The following is an 11,092-nucleotide window of genomic DNA, read 5'->3' as shown; positions in this document are numbered from 1 at the left end:
TCCCTCCAGCAGCAAACTGTGTTTGTGATTTTTGGTTACAACTTCTAATCTAATCTTTATTGTTTATCACCAATGATTGAATGTAATGAACCCAGCATCAATGAGGCCAAAAAAAAAGAAGAAACTGTGTCAATTAAGCTGTCCAAAAGAGTTCAGCTGTAAATTTTCAAATTTACACTGATTATTATATGCACTTGACTATTGAGGTTGGAAACTTTGGAGTGGATGTGATCAAAATAAAAGAAGATCTTTGTCTATCCTAGGGCTGTCCACGGGTCGGATTTGTGCCCATCCTGGACCCGAGCCAAAAGAGTCGGGTGGATGAAAATATGACTCGAAACCAACTCAGATGATCTGGTCAGATTTTTCGGTTCGAGTCTCGTCGATTTCAGGTTGTATCAGGTCGATCTTGGGTTTTATCACAGGGGCCGATATTCGGCCTGATCCGTCGAGATCTGGCCTAGTTTCGTTGGATAACAGCAAGATCTCGCCGAATCTCAAAGAATCTGGACCAGATCTCTACGAATCTCTACGAGATCTCACCGGATTTGGTCTGGAATGCTCAATATTTCGCCAAAAACATTAAAGGTATCAGTTTGGGTTGGGTTTCACGGGTTTTCAAATGAAAAATCGACAATCGACCCACTGGGGTCGGGTTAGAGAGATCGAAACCCGCGTCCGACCGTCGGAGTCGTCAAATCGGGTGGCGGCGGGTCGGATGCGGGCGGGTTGGCTGGGTTGAGCGGGTCACTTGAACAGTCCTAGTCTTTCCTGTATTACTTCATTGTCCTTTCTTGCTATAAAGGTCATTCTCTCTCTCTCTCAAAAATTTTTTAGCTTTATTTATTTTATTTTAAAGAAACAAAATAATTGATTCAAAACAGTTAAAAGATTGAAATGATGGAATAGTATACATGGCACACGTGATACAACATAATTCAGAAGTGGTTGAGAACAGCTAGAAAGCTTGTTTTCAATATATTGTAGGTGAAAAAAAAGCATAGTACTCTCTTGTTTCTTCTGATTTTGAATGTGAAATGGGCTGCAAATCGATGGGTGAATCAGTAACTAGTATCTCAGTCTGGTCTAGTCAAGCAGTAGATACTCTATTCCTAGCAAAACTTAAAATATGTACTTTCATGTTCATGGGATAATTTAAGATGGTTGTGATTTAGGGCTAGGCCTTCTCAGGCCTAATTTATCAGTAATGGAATTTCCAGAAAAACATGTTAAAAAAAAACACTTAAAACTGTAAATAAATAAAAGAAACTGTAGTTTCAAGTTCACCATGTCAAATAATTTAATTGGTCATCAATGACCTATTGACCTTACCACTGTCAGGCAAAAAATTAAAACACATTCACATGGTGAGTATTCAAACATTTTGTGACAGCACCAAATTCCAGCCATAGGCCTTTAAATTGGAAATAAAGCTCCCTGACATCCAGCTATCATTCGAAAGATCCTAATATCAAGATCTTCATAGCTGAATAGATAATTACCCTGGTAGCTAACTATAACAAATACCCCATTTAAATGTGAACTAAGTATTTCTCCGAGTTCTCAGCATAAACACAAGGTGTGACAGTGGCCCCTGTAAGTGTAAAACTTATATGTGACAAAGTTGTAGATACAGTGCATACTGTAAAGGAATTATTTCATTTAATAACGCTTGCACTCTTAACTATGGCCAAATTCTTACCACAGTAAGCTTCCATGCCTCAACCAAAAGGTAAATTGTGCCATAATGAAAACATCCATTAATTATGTCTAGTTGTTGATGATCACAAGCTTCCAAATTTGTGACTGCCTTTTCCTTAATTTCCCTGTTAATAACTTTTCTCATCTTTCTCTTGGTGAGATATTTTTGTCATTAGCTACTAGAGTTGGTTTTAAATCCACACACCATTCTTCACACCTAATGTAGAATTAGAGGTTTCACACTATAATGTGTAATAGTTTGTTCACAATAATAATTGAAAATTACACACGTATATAAGGCCCAGTCAAATGCTTTTCACTTGTGAAAGTATCAAGTTTAGTTGCACACTCGCTGGATTGATATGGCATAATTGCTTTAAGATAAGGTGCATAAACCTTTGATAGCTGCCTAAGTTATGCCTGTAAAGAAACACAAACAACAAAGACAGGTTATAGAATTTCTCTCTGAGTATATCATTACAATCAAAATGTTGTAAGATGAGAACATTAGAAAAAGCCTGGCTTATCTTGCCTTGCTAGAGATGTTGCTGGATAGCCAATCAAGACCTTCATAAAGTCCTTGGCCATTAGTGGCACATGCAGCTTGGATGTACCTGAAGCAGAAAAGTTTTAGTTACACAAAGTGAAACCACGTAAAGGCAAACAAACTTAGATTCATCCATCTTAGTTCCTAAAAACTATATCATGTTAGTGACACTTGAATTAATTCCTGTATGGATTTAGAAATTGTTGAGAACTCATAAAGTTTGTGACACGATGTGAAAGTCATTTAGTCCCAACGATACAGCTTTGAAAATCTAGTAGAGAGATTATTTGGACATTAAATAGAATATACCAGCGGCGTTGACGGAGTGAATGCAGGCCTAGTTTATCAGTGATTTCAGAAACACTCATAGCATTTGGAAGGTCTTGCTTATTGGCAAATACTAGTAAAGTTGCATCGCGAAGCTCATCCTGCAGCAAGGAAAGACACTCTTAGTGCTCCTTTCATGACTTTAAATCCTACTAATTTGACAACTGTTTAATAAGGCAATTCAAACAGCTTTTTCAATGAACTGCCTGGAAAACCAAAAAGAGAGATGGAATGAGTTTGAGAAATTTGAAGAAAGATATAACTGACCTCACTTAGCATCCGGTGGAGCTCATCTCTGGCTTCTGAAACTCTTTCTCTGTCATTGCTATCCACCACAAAGATCAGACCTTGGGTGTTCTGAAAGTAATGTCTCCATAATGGTCGAATCTACATAGCATTGGATTAGTACAAAATACACTTTCATTGTTTTGATTTACAATGTGGAACCACTTACTTGTATTCTTGATTATGGAACATAATATAATGCACATGTAACTTAATTTAGCAATATCTGACATCAATTAAAAGGCACCCCGGACACCAATTCACAAAATGTCATCTTTATTGCTATGTATCAAAAGAAAGAAAGAAAGATTTGAAACGATCAAGTTTTGTACCTTGTCCTGTCCTCCTACGTCCCAGACTGTGAAGCTAACATTTTTGTATTCAACAGTTTCCACATTGAATCCTGCCTCATTAAAAAATCAATCCATCATCTAATATTGTTAGATTAAATTCACCATTTCCTAACAACTTAAGTTTTGAAACAATCGGTAATTTATTAAATATATTTGTATCATATATGGTATTTCAGGAATATTTACATGCTTTTCTACAAGATTGAAAAGCTCACTGTTAGGAATGCTATAAACATATGGATAATAATTGTTGTATTGAGATTTAGTTAGTTAGTTAGTTGCAATTTCAAGCATGTTAATCACATTTAGCACATGTTAGAATTATTAATACACATGGGGAATAATAAAACCAATAGGATGAGGCCATGTGGGCCAATGAAATTGGAGCTAGTCTCCTATAAATACATGATTGTAATCTAATATGAGATATCAATTGAAGAATAAACCAACTTCTTAGTGCATTAGTGCATCTCTCTCACTCTCTCTCTATCGAGAGTAACTACTTCGAATTAAGTCAATTTCCCTACAATTCCTATTAACCCCCTTACAATTCATACCCATCCCTCTTGGGAACACTCACTCACCCTCTCTGTATAAAGAAGTTGCTGATGGAGTTATTTGCGTGGTTGAAATGTTCTTTTTTCACAAATCATAAGAATGAAGAAATTATTAACTAGCTTTGTTTATCTTTTCTACTAGCTCCTTTGATAACACATGAATATATCCACGTCTATGAAAGAAATATGAATCTATCAAAGTTCCTGATAAAATAAAGGCTTTAACGAGATTAAAAGCAATGGCGCACGATTATTACAAACATGTTTACGAGTGTCATAATCGCCTGAAATGTCTTTAAGCACTAACAGTTTATTTATTCATAGATATTAGGCCAGAATCAAGTCTTGAGGATAGATAATATAAGCCAAGAGTATGTACCAATGGTGGGTATTGTAGTAACAATTTCTCCAAGTTTCAGCTTATAGAGGATAGTTGTTTTCCCCGCTGCATCAAGACCAACCATCAGAATCCTCATTTCTTTCTTAGCGAAAAGCATCTTCACTAGTCGAGAAATTGCTAAACCCATTGCTGAAACTGTTTCAACAGAAAATATGGGTTCATTCAAAGGCTAAATAAACTCAATCTATGAAGAAGAAAGGGAATAATAGTGGCTTTACCTGAACAGAGAGTTGGAAGAAGGAAATTGAAGTTATGCTTTCAAATGGCATAAGAGGCTAAAGAAATATATGCTTGTACATTAAATAATCAATACAAGAGTAGGACTTGGTCTGAAGGCATAAAGTGGTAAGGGAATAGGATTCTGATGAAGATTGGAGAAGAATAAAGCAAACTAGCTTGCTTCAACTTTCGGTGGTTCCCATTGTCAATTTACATACATTTTGAAGCTGTTTTTACCGTTGGAATAGGCACTAGTGGAAGTCAGTGGACAAGTTGGGCGGGAAAAAGAATGTGTCTGGGTCCCAAATGCGAGAGAACAAGTTGTGTACTCCTCTTACATTAGTCTTTGATTTGGTGCATATTTAGGCTTTAAGCTTCTCATATTATGTCGGTTTCATAGTATGCACATAACATTTAGGCTTTTAAATCTTCTCAAAGTTAATTAGTCTTTGTTTTGGTGCATACTGTTATAGATTGATTTGCCACTTCATGTAGGCAGGTAATCTTTAGACGCAGCGTAAGTTGAATTCAATTTTAAGAAGGTTCTTAGTAGATAGATATGTATCTTTGGAAAAGAAGACTGCAGTATCTATTTCCCCTTTGAATTTAGAGTGTCCATCAATGCCAAAACATATCACGGGATTGGGTGCTAGTTGATGTACATGCATGTATTTGACGTGACATTCATGATATTTTGTAACAGTTTATACTTCTATGATACTCTGTAGTGAAAAATGCTCACCCAACGTCATATCTTATAGAATGCCGAAGTGGAACCATTGGTCGTAATTTGATGATCTTAATTAAGCCTACTTGCAAGACTGTAATTCTAATGTGAATGACAAGCTATGAAATGAGAAATTTTACACAATATAATGTAGATCGTGCATAGCAACATGAGCTTTGGTTCACTAGGGGCAGAGAATTGTAACCTCCACATGACATAGCAAATAAGCCCCCAAACTCAAAACTAGAGATCAATAAAGAAATTTGTCAAATAAAATTGATGGTACAATGTATAAACCATCCAATCAATGAAATTCTAAACCATCCATAGGCAGGATTTTAAAAAAATAAAATAAAAAAACATGCCTATAGTATTTTCATATCATATTTTATACAAAGAATTGTGCCGCTATTTTCTAGAGATGGCATCCTGGGCGGATTGGAGAGTAGTTTACAAAGCAGCAGCAGCATCAGCCAAGACACCACCGCTGGTGGTTGAATTTCCAAAGGAATTGGGCTGGTGAATGACCTGCGCGTTCTGCTCCCGGCCTCTGCCTGCCAAAGACCTGTAATCCACCGTGTCCACCCTCACTTCCGTGGCACTTTTTGCACCTGAATTCTCCTTCCCCTAATAAAATTGAACTCAACAAGTTTTATTGTCACAGATGAAATTAATTATGAGATCAGCCTCATCAAATTTCACATAAAGAAAAATATATAAATTAAAGCATTATGATTATACCTCTGTGGCTGATTGGTTCATGTTGAAGATTACTCAGACCCAAAAAGAAAACTATTGCAGGCAAATGCGATTTGCTTAAAATGAGCTTCTCAAGTGATCATAGAGCATTTATGTACAAGAAATTTGACTTTCTTCCCCTTCCTATTTTAAAGGAGAGTTCATTGCTTTTGGTTCTCAAAAGGACGTTTAATTAGGCAGAAGATAAGGATCTGCATTGAGGTCAAAATTCTCCAAGCGAACACATCCACATGATACCCTTTCAGATCCTAAGATTTATAATATCAACCCCCACGAGCTGTTTTGAACCACCAAGATATTCTGCATCTCTCTTGTCTTAGCCCACTGCAGGTTTTGAACTGTGCCTCTAAATGACAATTGCCAATACCAGGTACTAACAAGGAGAGACCCCTGCATAGTCTGATTTAGGGCTGTCCAGCGGGTAAAAGACCCGATCAACCCGTCCGAATCCGACCGACCCGAAGTCCAACGGGTGGACCCGAAGTTCATGGTGGTTCGGATTCGGGTCCCCCTCTAATAAAACCCAAAAACTTGGTTCGGGTTGCGGATTAAGGGGTTAAATACCCGCATAATCCGACCTGACCGATAGTTAAGTGAAAAAAAATATATAAAAATACATGCAGTCAGTCAATAGACTTGTGAAGTTTGAAGCTTGGGAAAATGGGTTGATTGGACTATTCAAAGAAGGCTACTGCAGTGACTAGCAAAGACCTACATGGCAGGTGATGGGACAAAAAGCTGAAGTGGTAAAGCTCCTAAAACCACTTGCTCCCACAGTTTTGAACTTTTGAAAATGCCAAAATTATTTCAAGTTTCTACTTTCCACGCACGCATAGAGAGCTGAGAGTCTGAGAGAAGTTCCACACTTCCATGGTTCCACCACACAAACACAATCTCCTTTACCTTGGTCCTTGAATCCCTGATGAGTCATGGCCTAAAAAAAAAATTCTGCTGAACTTAAATCTCTGATCACTGAAGATTTGGAGCGGCCAAACAGCTACACAAGCACAGCACTTCAAATCAAAAAAAAATTTCACTTCCCCATGCCTCTACTCTTAGGGTTTCAAGACTCTACCATCTCCATGGTCCATGGTCCAATCTCGACTACACCGGCCTACATAGAGTCACAGACACAGTACACTTCAAGAGTTCAAGTGGAGTCTCGGGCCTCTCTCGGCTACACTTCCCCATGCCCAAGTCTCGGCTACTCTCTCTCAAGTCTCAAGCTCAACCCTCATCAGACCCATAAGTCTCGGCTACTTCCCCATGCCCAAGTCTCGGCTACTCTCTCTTAAGTCTCAAGCTCAACCCTCATCAGACCCATAAGTCTCGGCTACTTCCCCATGCCCAAGTCTCGGCTACTCTCTCTTAACACTTCACAAAGTTCAAATCAAAACCCAAATCAGATTGATCCAACCCGCCAATCCGATGAATCCGACCCGTTTCAACCGATGATCCGACCCGGCGGATTTAACCACTATTTTGGTTGGTTGCGGGCCAATTTTTCAGTGACCCGACTCCATCGGGTCGAGTGCGGGTTGGGCCCAAACCCGGGCTGACTCGACCCGTGGACAGCCCTAGACTGATTGCAGGATTTTGGCCATTGGAAACAGTAGTTATGTAGTTTCAGAATGACCAGCAACATGCAGCTAGTATTTTTTTTGGATATGGTATCAATATGATAATTTATGTAAAGGATGAGAAGGTTTTTTAAAGGTTTCAATCCAAAGGACCATAAAATTAAACAAAGAATCAACTCCTTATACATTACTGTACTGATTCTCAAGAAAAAAGAAAAAAAAAGAAGCAAGTTATAGATTCTTAAATTTCAATTACTGATCACTAATTTAAACCAATACAATTCAGCAATTCAGTCCTGCAGATGATGCAACATTAATTGACCAGTGAGAGCAACTAATTCTTATTTATTAAAAAATAATAATAAGAAGAATAAAAGGACAATGCCATGGATGACTTGCATTCCAAAAGACTGCATTAAGGTTCTCCCCATTGAGCAACATAGGGCAAAGCAACTTACAAAAAAATCCTAAAAGCAGAAAGGAGAGTTTCATTATCAACTCTCCTAGGTAGAGAACATGGAGCTTTGAAAGACTGAAATATATGTATAACCTGCACATCCATTTCATTACTTGTTTGACCTACAATTGACACATAGAAGGACTGGAAACATATAGGCAAGATATTCTATAGAACTGTTTTGCAAATATGCAAATGAGATTATGTCCACAAAAGGAGATAATCAGATCATAAGGGGTGACCCACTGCAATGGACATCAGAAACATCAGAAATCCTTTGCCTTGGAGACAATGTTGTAAGGCTGGCAGCATCAACATCGAAATTCACAATATTTTTTCTCTTCTGAGTTTCTGAACTGCTTTTCTCCTCCAAAACCTCAGCAATGGGACTCAATTCCTCTGCTTCCTTCTGCTGAGAGGACAACATGGCTTGAGCTTCTGCCATCACTGATGCATCATCATCAGCAGCATAAAGAATCTTCTTTATTGCTTCAACAACCTGCAAAAAGAAAGGAAATCGTCAATTTTAATTCTTGGTAGTCAGTACTATTTCTTGTGAAGTAGTTCACAAGCCACAAAATAAAATAACTAAAGAGAAAATTACATACAAGTAAATGTTCAATTTCGGGACTCTGGCAGAGAATCTCAATATCCCTCAATTTTCCAAAGTAGAAATCCCTCTCCTTCTCAAGGCTATCTACAGACAGCTTCAACTCCGTGATCTGCATTGAGATTAGTATTAGAGTCTCAACATGCTGAGTCGGAATTTCACTTATTCAGACTAAAGTATATAAGTACCTTTTCATCATATGCAGGGCCTCCACTAGAAGTAGGTCTCGGCACCTTTTGTGACTGATTTGCAAGGTTTACAGATGATACTTCATTCCTTCGAGCATTGTGGGAGGACTGAGCTTTGGGGGCAGCCGTAGAACCTTTTGTTGAAGATTGGGACGGTGCAGCTTTCTTGGTTACTTCTTTTCCTCCCTTGCTAGCCTCTCTCCTCTCCAAAGGATTGTAACTAGCACCATATTACCCATTTAACATAAGCTCTTCTCAAAGTCAAAAACAAACAATCCTACAAATTTTTTTCTACTTAGCTACACCAAAAGGCCTGTTCACCCTTAGCACCATTGAGTATAAAGTTGATAAAAGGATGGACATATAACAAGATTGACTCCTAAATTGATTAATGAGAAACTACAATATTTACTACAAAATACATCAACATTCGAATAATGAGAAACTTTATAAAATATAAAAAAGATAGGAAGGGAATTATAAAATAAAATAAAAAAAACTGTGCAATAAGATTTAATTCCGTTTGGTTTAACTTATTTTTGTAGCTTTTTGAAAATGGACCGTATAAAAAAGACCGCTGAACTGAACGAGAACTATATAACAAGAGTAGAAGTATTATTAATACAAAATTTCTTATAATTCATCACAGAAAATGGAAACATCACCATATTATAGAATATTTGAAATTTATAGCACAAAATCCTAAATTAGTTCCTTATATATCCTTCAAAGCATCATTAAATTCTATGCGGAGCACCAGGTAGCTCTTACAGACCTCCAAATTACATTCCAACAACATTTGAACCAAATTCATCAATGTCACATACAAAAATGCAACAAAATATGAATAAACGAGTAAATTTACAGCTCTCATATAACCTAACATCCAAACAAAGTAAAAGATATATACATTAATAAAACTCATCAGCTCCAGATAAAAAAGAAACTAAAATTCTAATCAGCAAAATATTTGACAGTGTAAAGCTCAAACCAAGCCAAACAGCACAAGGAAATCGAGACGATCGTATCAATTCCTATCTCATTGAAGAGAGTTGAAATTAAAATTACCTGTGCAGAGCGCCTCCATTGACGGAATCGCAGTACCGCTTCATCCATTGCATGAACTCCAAATTATCAAGCGGCCTTCCTTTCACTAGCTTGCTCACCTCAATGTGCTAATCATCACAAATTTCAAAACGAGTTCCAATCAATTTCGCCAAACAAAATAGATTAAATCAAAAATTTCCAGATCTAGAAATTGAATAAAGAGAAATAGGAAAAAGAAAGAGGTCAGAGGAAAAACCTTAGTGATTTTGAGTTTGTTAAACACGTCCTGAAGAACCTTGTAGTTCTGGATCATCTCGTACTCGTTCTTGGCGTCGAAGTTAACCTTGTGCATCGGCACCATCCCTGGATGAGCAGCGTCCATTAGCTGGCAGTGAACCGCACCAGAACAAGCCTGAAATTCACAGATAGAGCATTTTTCCGAGTAGAAAAATTGTGTTCGATTACACAAGGAAAAGAAATTTTGATGGTAGGAAAAACGAAGAATTACGAGTTTAGGGTTTGGAGAGCAGAGAAAACAAACCTCTTCGACTTTGGAGAGGTTGAGTTGGAGAGTGGAGTTGATCCAGGCTAAGATCTCAGATCTGCCTACGAAATAAGCTGAATCCATCATACCTATATTGGTCGCCATTTTTGCTCTCTCTCTCTCTCAGTTTCTCCGCGTTGAAGAGAGTGCTTGTTTGTGTGTGTGAGATAGTTTCTAACGGTTCTGAGGTCTATTTAGAAGAGAGAGAGACTGTGGGGAAATTTTAAAATGAGGGAGGAGCGGGACTTTTTGAATTCAATTCAAAATTGAATGGACCAAATTAACCTTTGATCCGAGTCCGGGTTATTCGGGTTAAGGCTTTCTATGTAAGAAAAGCCCAACTTTCTTTTACAGCCCAGATATAAAGTAAGCTTATTTCACCATGGAGACGACTTTTTTTATTAAGGCTGCGTTTGTTTCGACGGTAAACGCTTTCAGAAAATTGTTTTATGCGTTTTCAGGTGTTTGGCAGGTGCTGAAATTTTGGTCAAACGGAAAATTGCAAATAGTTGACTGTAAAATACGGCCTCTGACCCGAAAATTCTTTTCCATTTGTATTTTACCTTCAAATAGGAATTTTCCAGAAAATTGAGAGACAGAGCACGAAGAGAGAGAGAGAGAGAGAGAGAGAGAGAGAGAGCACGAAGAGAGAGTAGAAAGAGCGAGTCGCGCCCCAACCCGCGCCGGCGAGTCGCGCCTTCGCTTCTCTCTTCATCGAACCTAGTCGCCGAACCCAGTCCCGGCGAGATCGCGCCTTCGCCTCTCTCTTCGTCGAACCCAGTCGCCTTCGC

At 38.0% G+C, this 11,092-nt stretch overlaps 3 protein-coding genes across 4 annotated transcripts; all 3 read right to left on the bottom strand.

Annotated features, from left to right (window-relative positions):
• Nucleotides 1-1,924: 1,924 nt before the first annotated feature.
• On the bottom strand, nucleotides 1,925-4,457 carry LOC142625588 (ADP-ribosylation factor 1-like). Of its 2 annotated transcripts, XM_075799233.1 has the most exons (7): nucleotides 4,389-4,457; nucleotides 4,150-4,305; nucleotides 3,193-3,263; nucleotides 2,843-2,962; nucleotides 2,558-2,676; nucleotides 2,234-2,315; nucleotides 1,925-2,121 (listed from the first exon to the last, which is right to left on the bottom strand). In XM_075799233.1, the coding sequence occupies exons 2-7, from the start codon at nucleotides 4,295-4,297 to the stop codon at nucleotides 2,116-2,118; spliced, it is 546 nt and encodes a 181-aa protein (XP_075655348.1). In that variant the 5' UTR covers nucleotides 4,298-4,305; nucleotides 4,389-4,457; the 3' UTR covers nucleotides 1,925-2,115. The 2 variants fall into 2 exon arrangements, with proteins under 2 accessions (XP_075655348.1, XP_075655347.1); XM_075799232.1 differs by lacking the exon at nucleotides 1,925-2,121 and having other exon boundaries at nucleotides 2,225-2,315; nucleotides 4,389-4,454.
• Nucleotides 4,458-5,524: 1,067 nt separating this feature from the next.
• LOC142625368 (uncharacterized) lies at nucleotides 5,525-6,262 on the bottom strand. The gene is given in 2 exon segments (XM_075799043.1): nucleotides 5,525-5,743; nucleotides 5,858-6,262. Coding segments are annotated over 2 exon segments (240 nt in total). The 5' UTR covers nucleotides 5,879-6,262.
• Nucleotides 6,263-7,689: 1,427 nt separating this feature from the next.
• Nucleotides 7,690-10,479, bottom strand: LOC142623653 (microtubule-associated protein RP/EB family member 1C). The gene is made up of 6 exons (XM_075797093.1): nucleotides 10,299-10,479; nucleotides 10,014-10,169; nucleotides 9,779-9,885; nucleotides 8,711-8,930; nucleotides 8,521-8,634; nucleotides 7,690-8,411 (listed from the first exon to the last, which is right to left on the bottom strand). Exons 1-6 carry the CDS (start codon nucleotides 10,404-10,406, stop codon nucleotides 8,136-8,138), a joined length of 981 nt encoding a protein of 326 aa, XP_075653208.1. The 5' UTR covers nucleotides 10,407-10,479; the 3' UTR covers nucleotides 7,690-8,135.
• Between the last annotated feature and the right edge of the window lie 613 nt (nucleotides 10,480-11,092).

This window comes from Castanea sativa, chromosome 2, assembly GCF_040712315.1.
Source record: "Castanea sativa cultivar Marrone di Chiusa Pesio chromosome 2, ASM4071231v1".
NCBI classification, from domain to species: Eukaryota; Viridiplantae; Streptophyta; class Magnoliopsida; order Fagales; family Fagaceae; genus Castanea; species Castanea sativa.
Note: the sequence above shows the minus strand (reverse complement) of the source record. Positions and strands in the feature narration are given on the sequence as shown.

Excerpts from the sequence above, each read along its gene's own strand:
- LOC142625588 (XM_075799232.1), bottom strand. The coding sequence starts at position 4,297 with ATGGGTTTAGCAATTTCTCGACTAGTGAAGATGCTTTTCGCTAAGAAA. Across the intron at positions 3,264-4,149 it reads TACTACAATACCCACCATTG|GATTCAATGTGGAAACTGTT; the intron begins GTACATACTCTT and ends TTAATGAGGCAG. Across the intron at positions 2,677-2,842 it reads TCCACCGGATGCTAAGTGAG|GATGAGCTTCGCGATGCAAC; the intron begins GTCAGTTATATC and ends TCCTTGCTGCAG.
- LOC142623653 (XM_075797093.1), bottom strand. The coding sequence starts at position 10,406 with ATGGCGACCAATATAGGTATGATGGATTCAGCTTATTTCGTAGGCAGA. Across the intron at positions 9,886-10,013 it reads ACAAACTCAAAATCACTAAG|CACATTGAGGTGAGCAAGCT; the intron begins GTTTTTCCTCTG and ends TGTGATGATTAG. Across the intron at positions 8,635-8,710 it reads GCCCTGCATATGATGAAAAG|ATCACGGAGTTGAAGCTGTC; the intron begins GTACTTATATAC and ends ATCTCAATGCAG.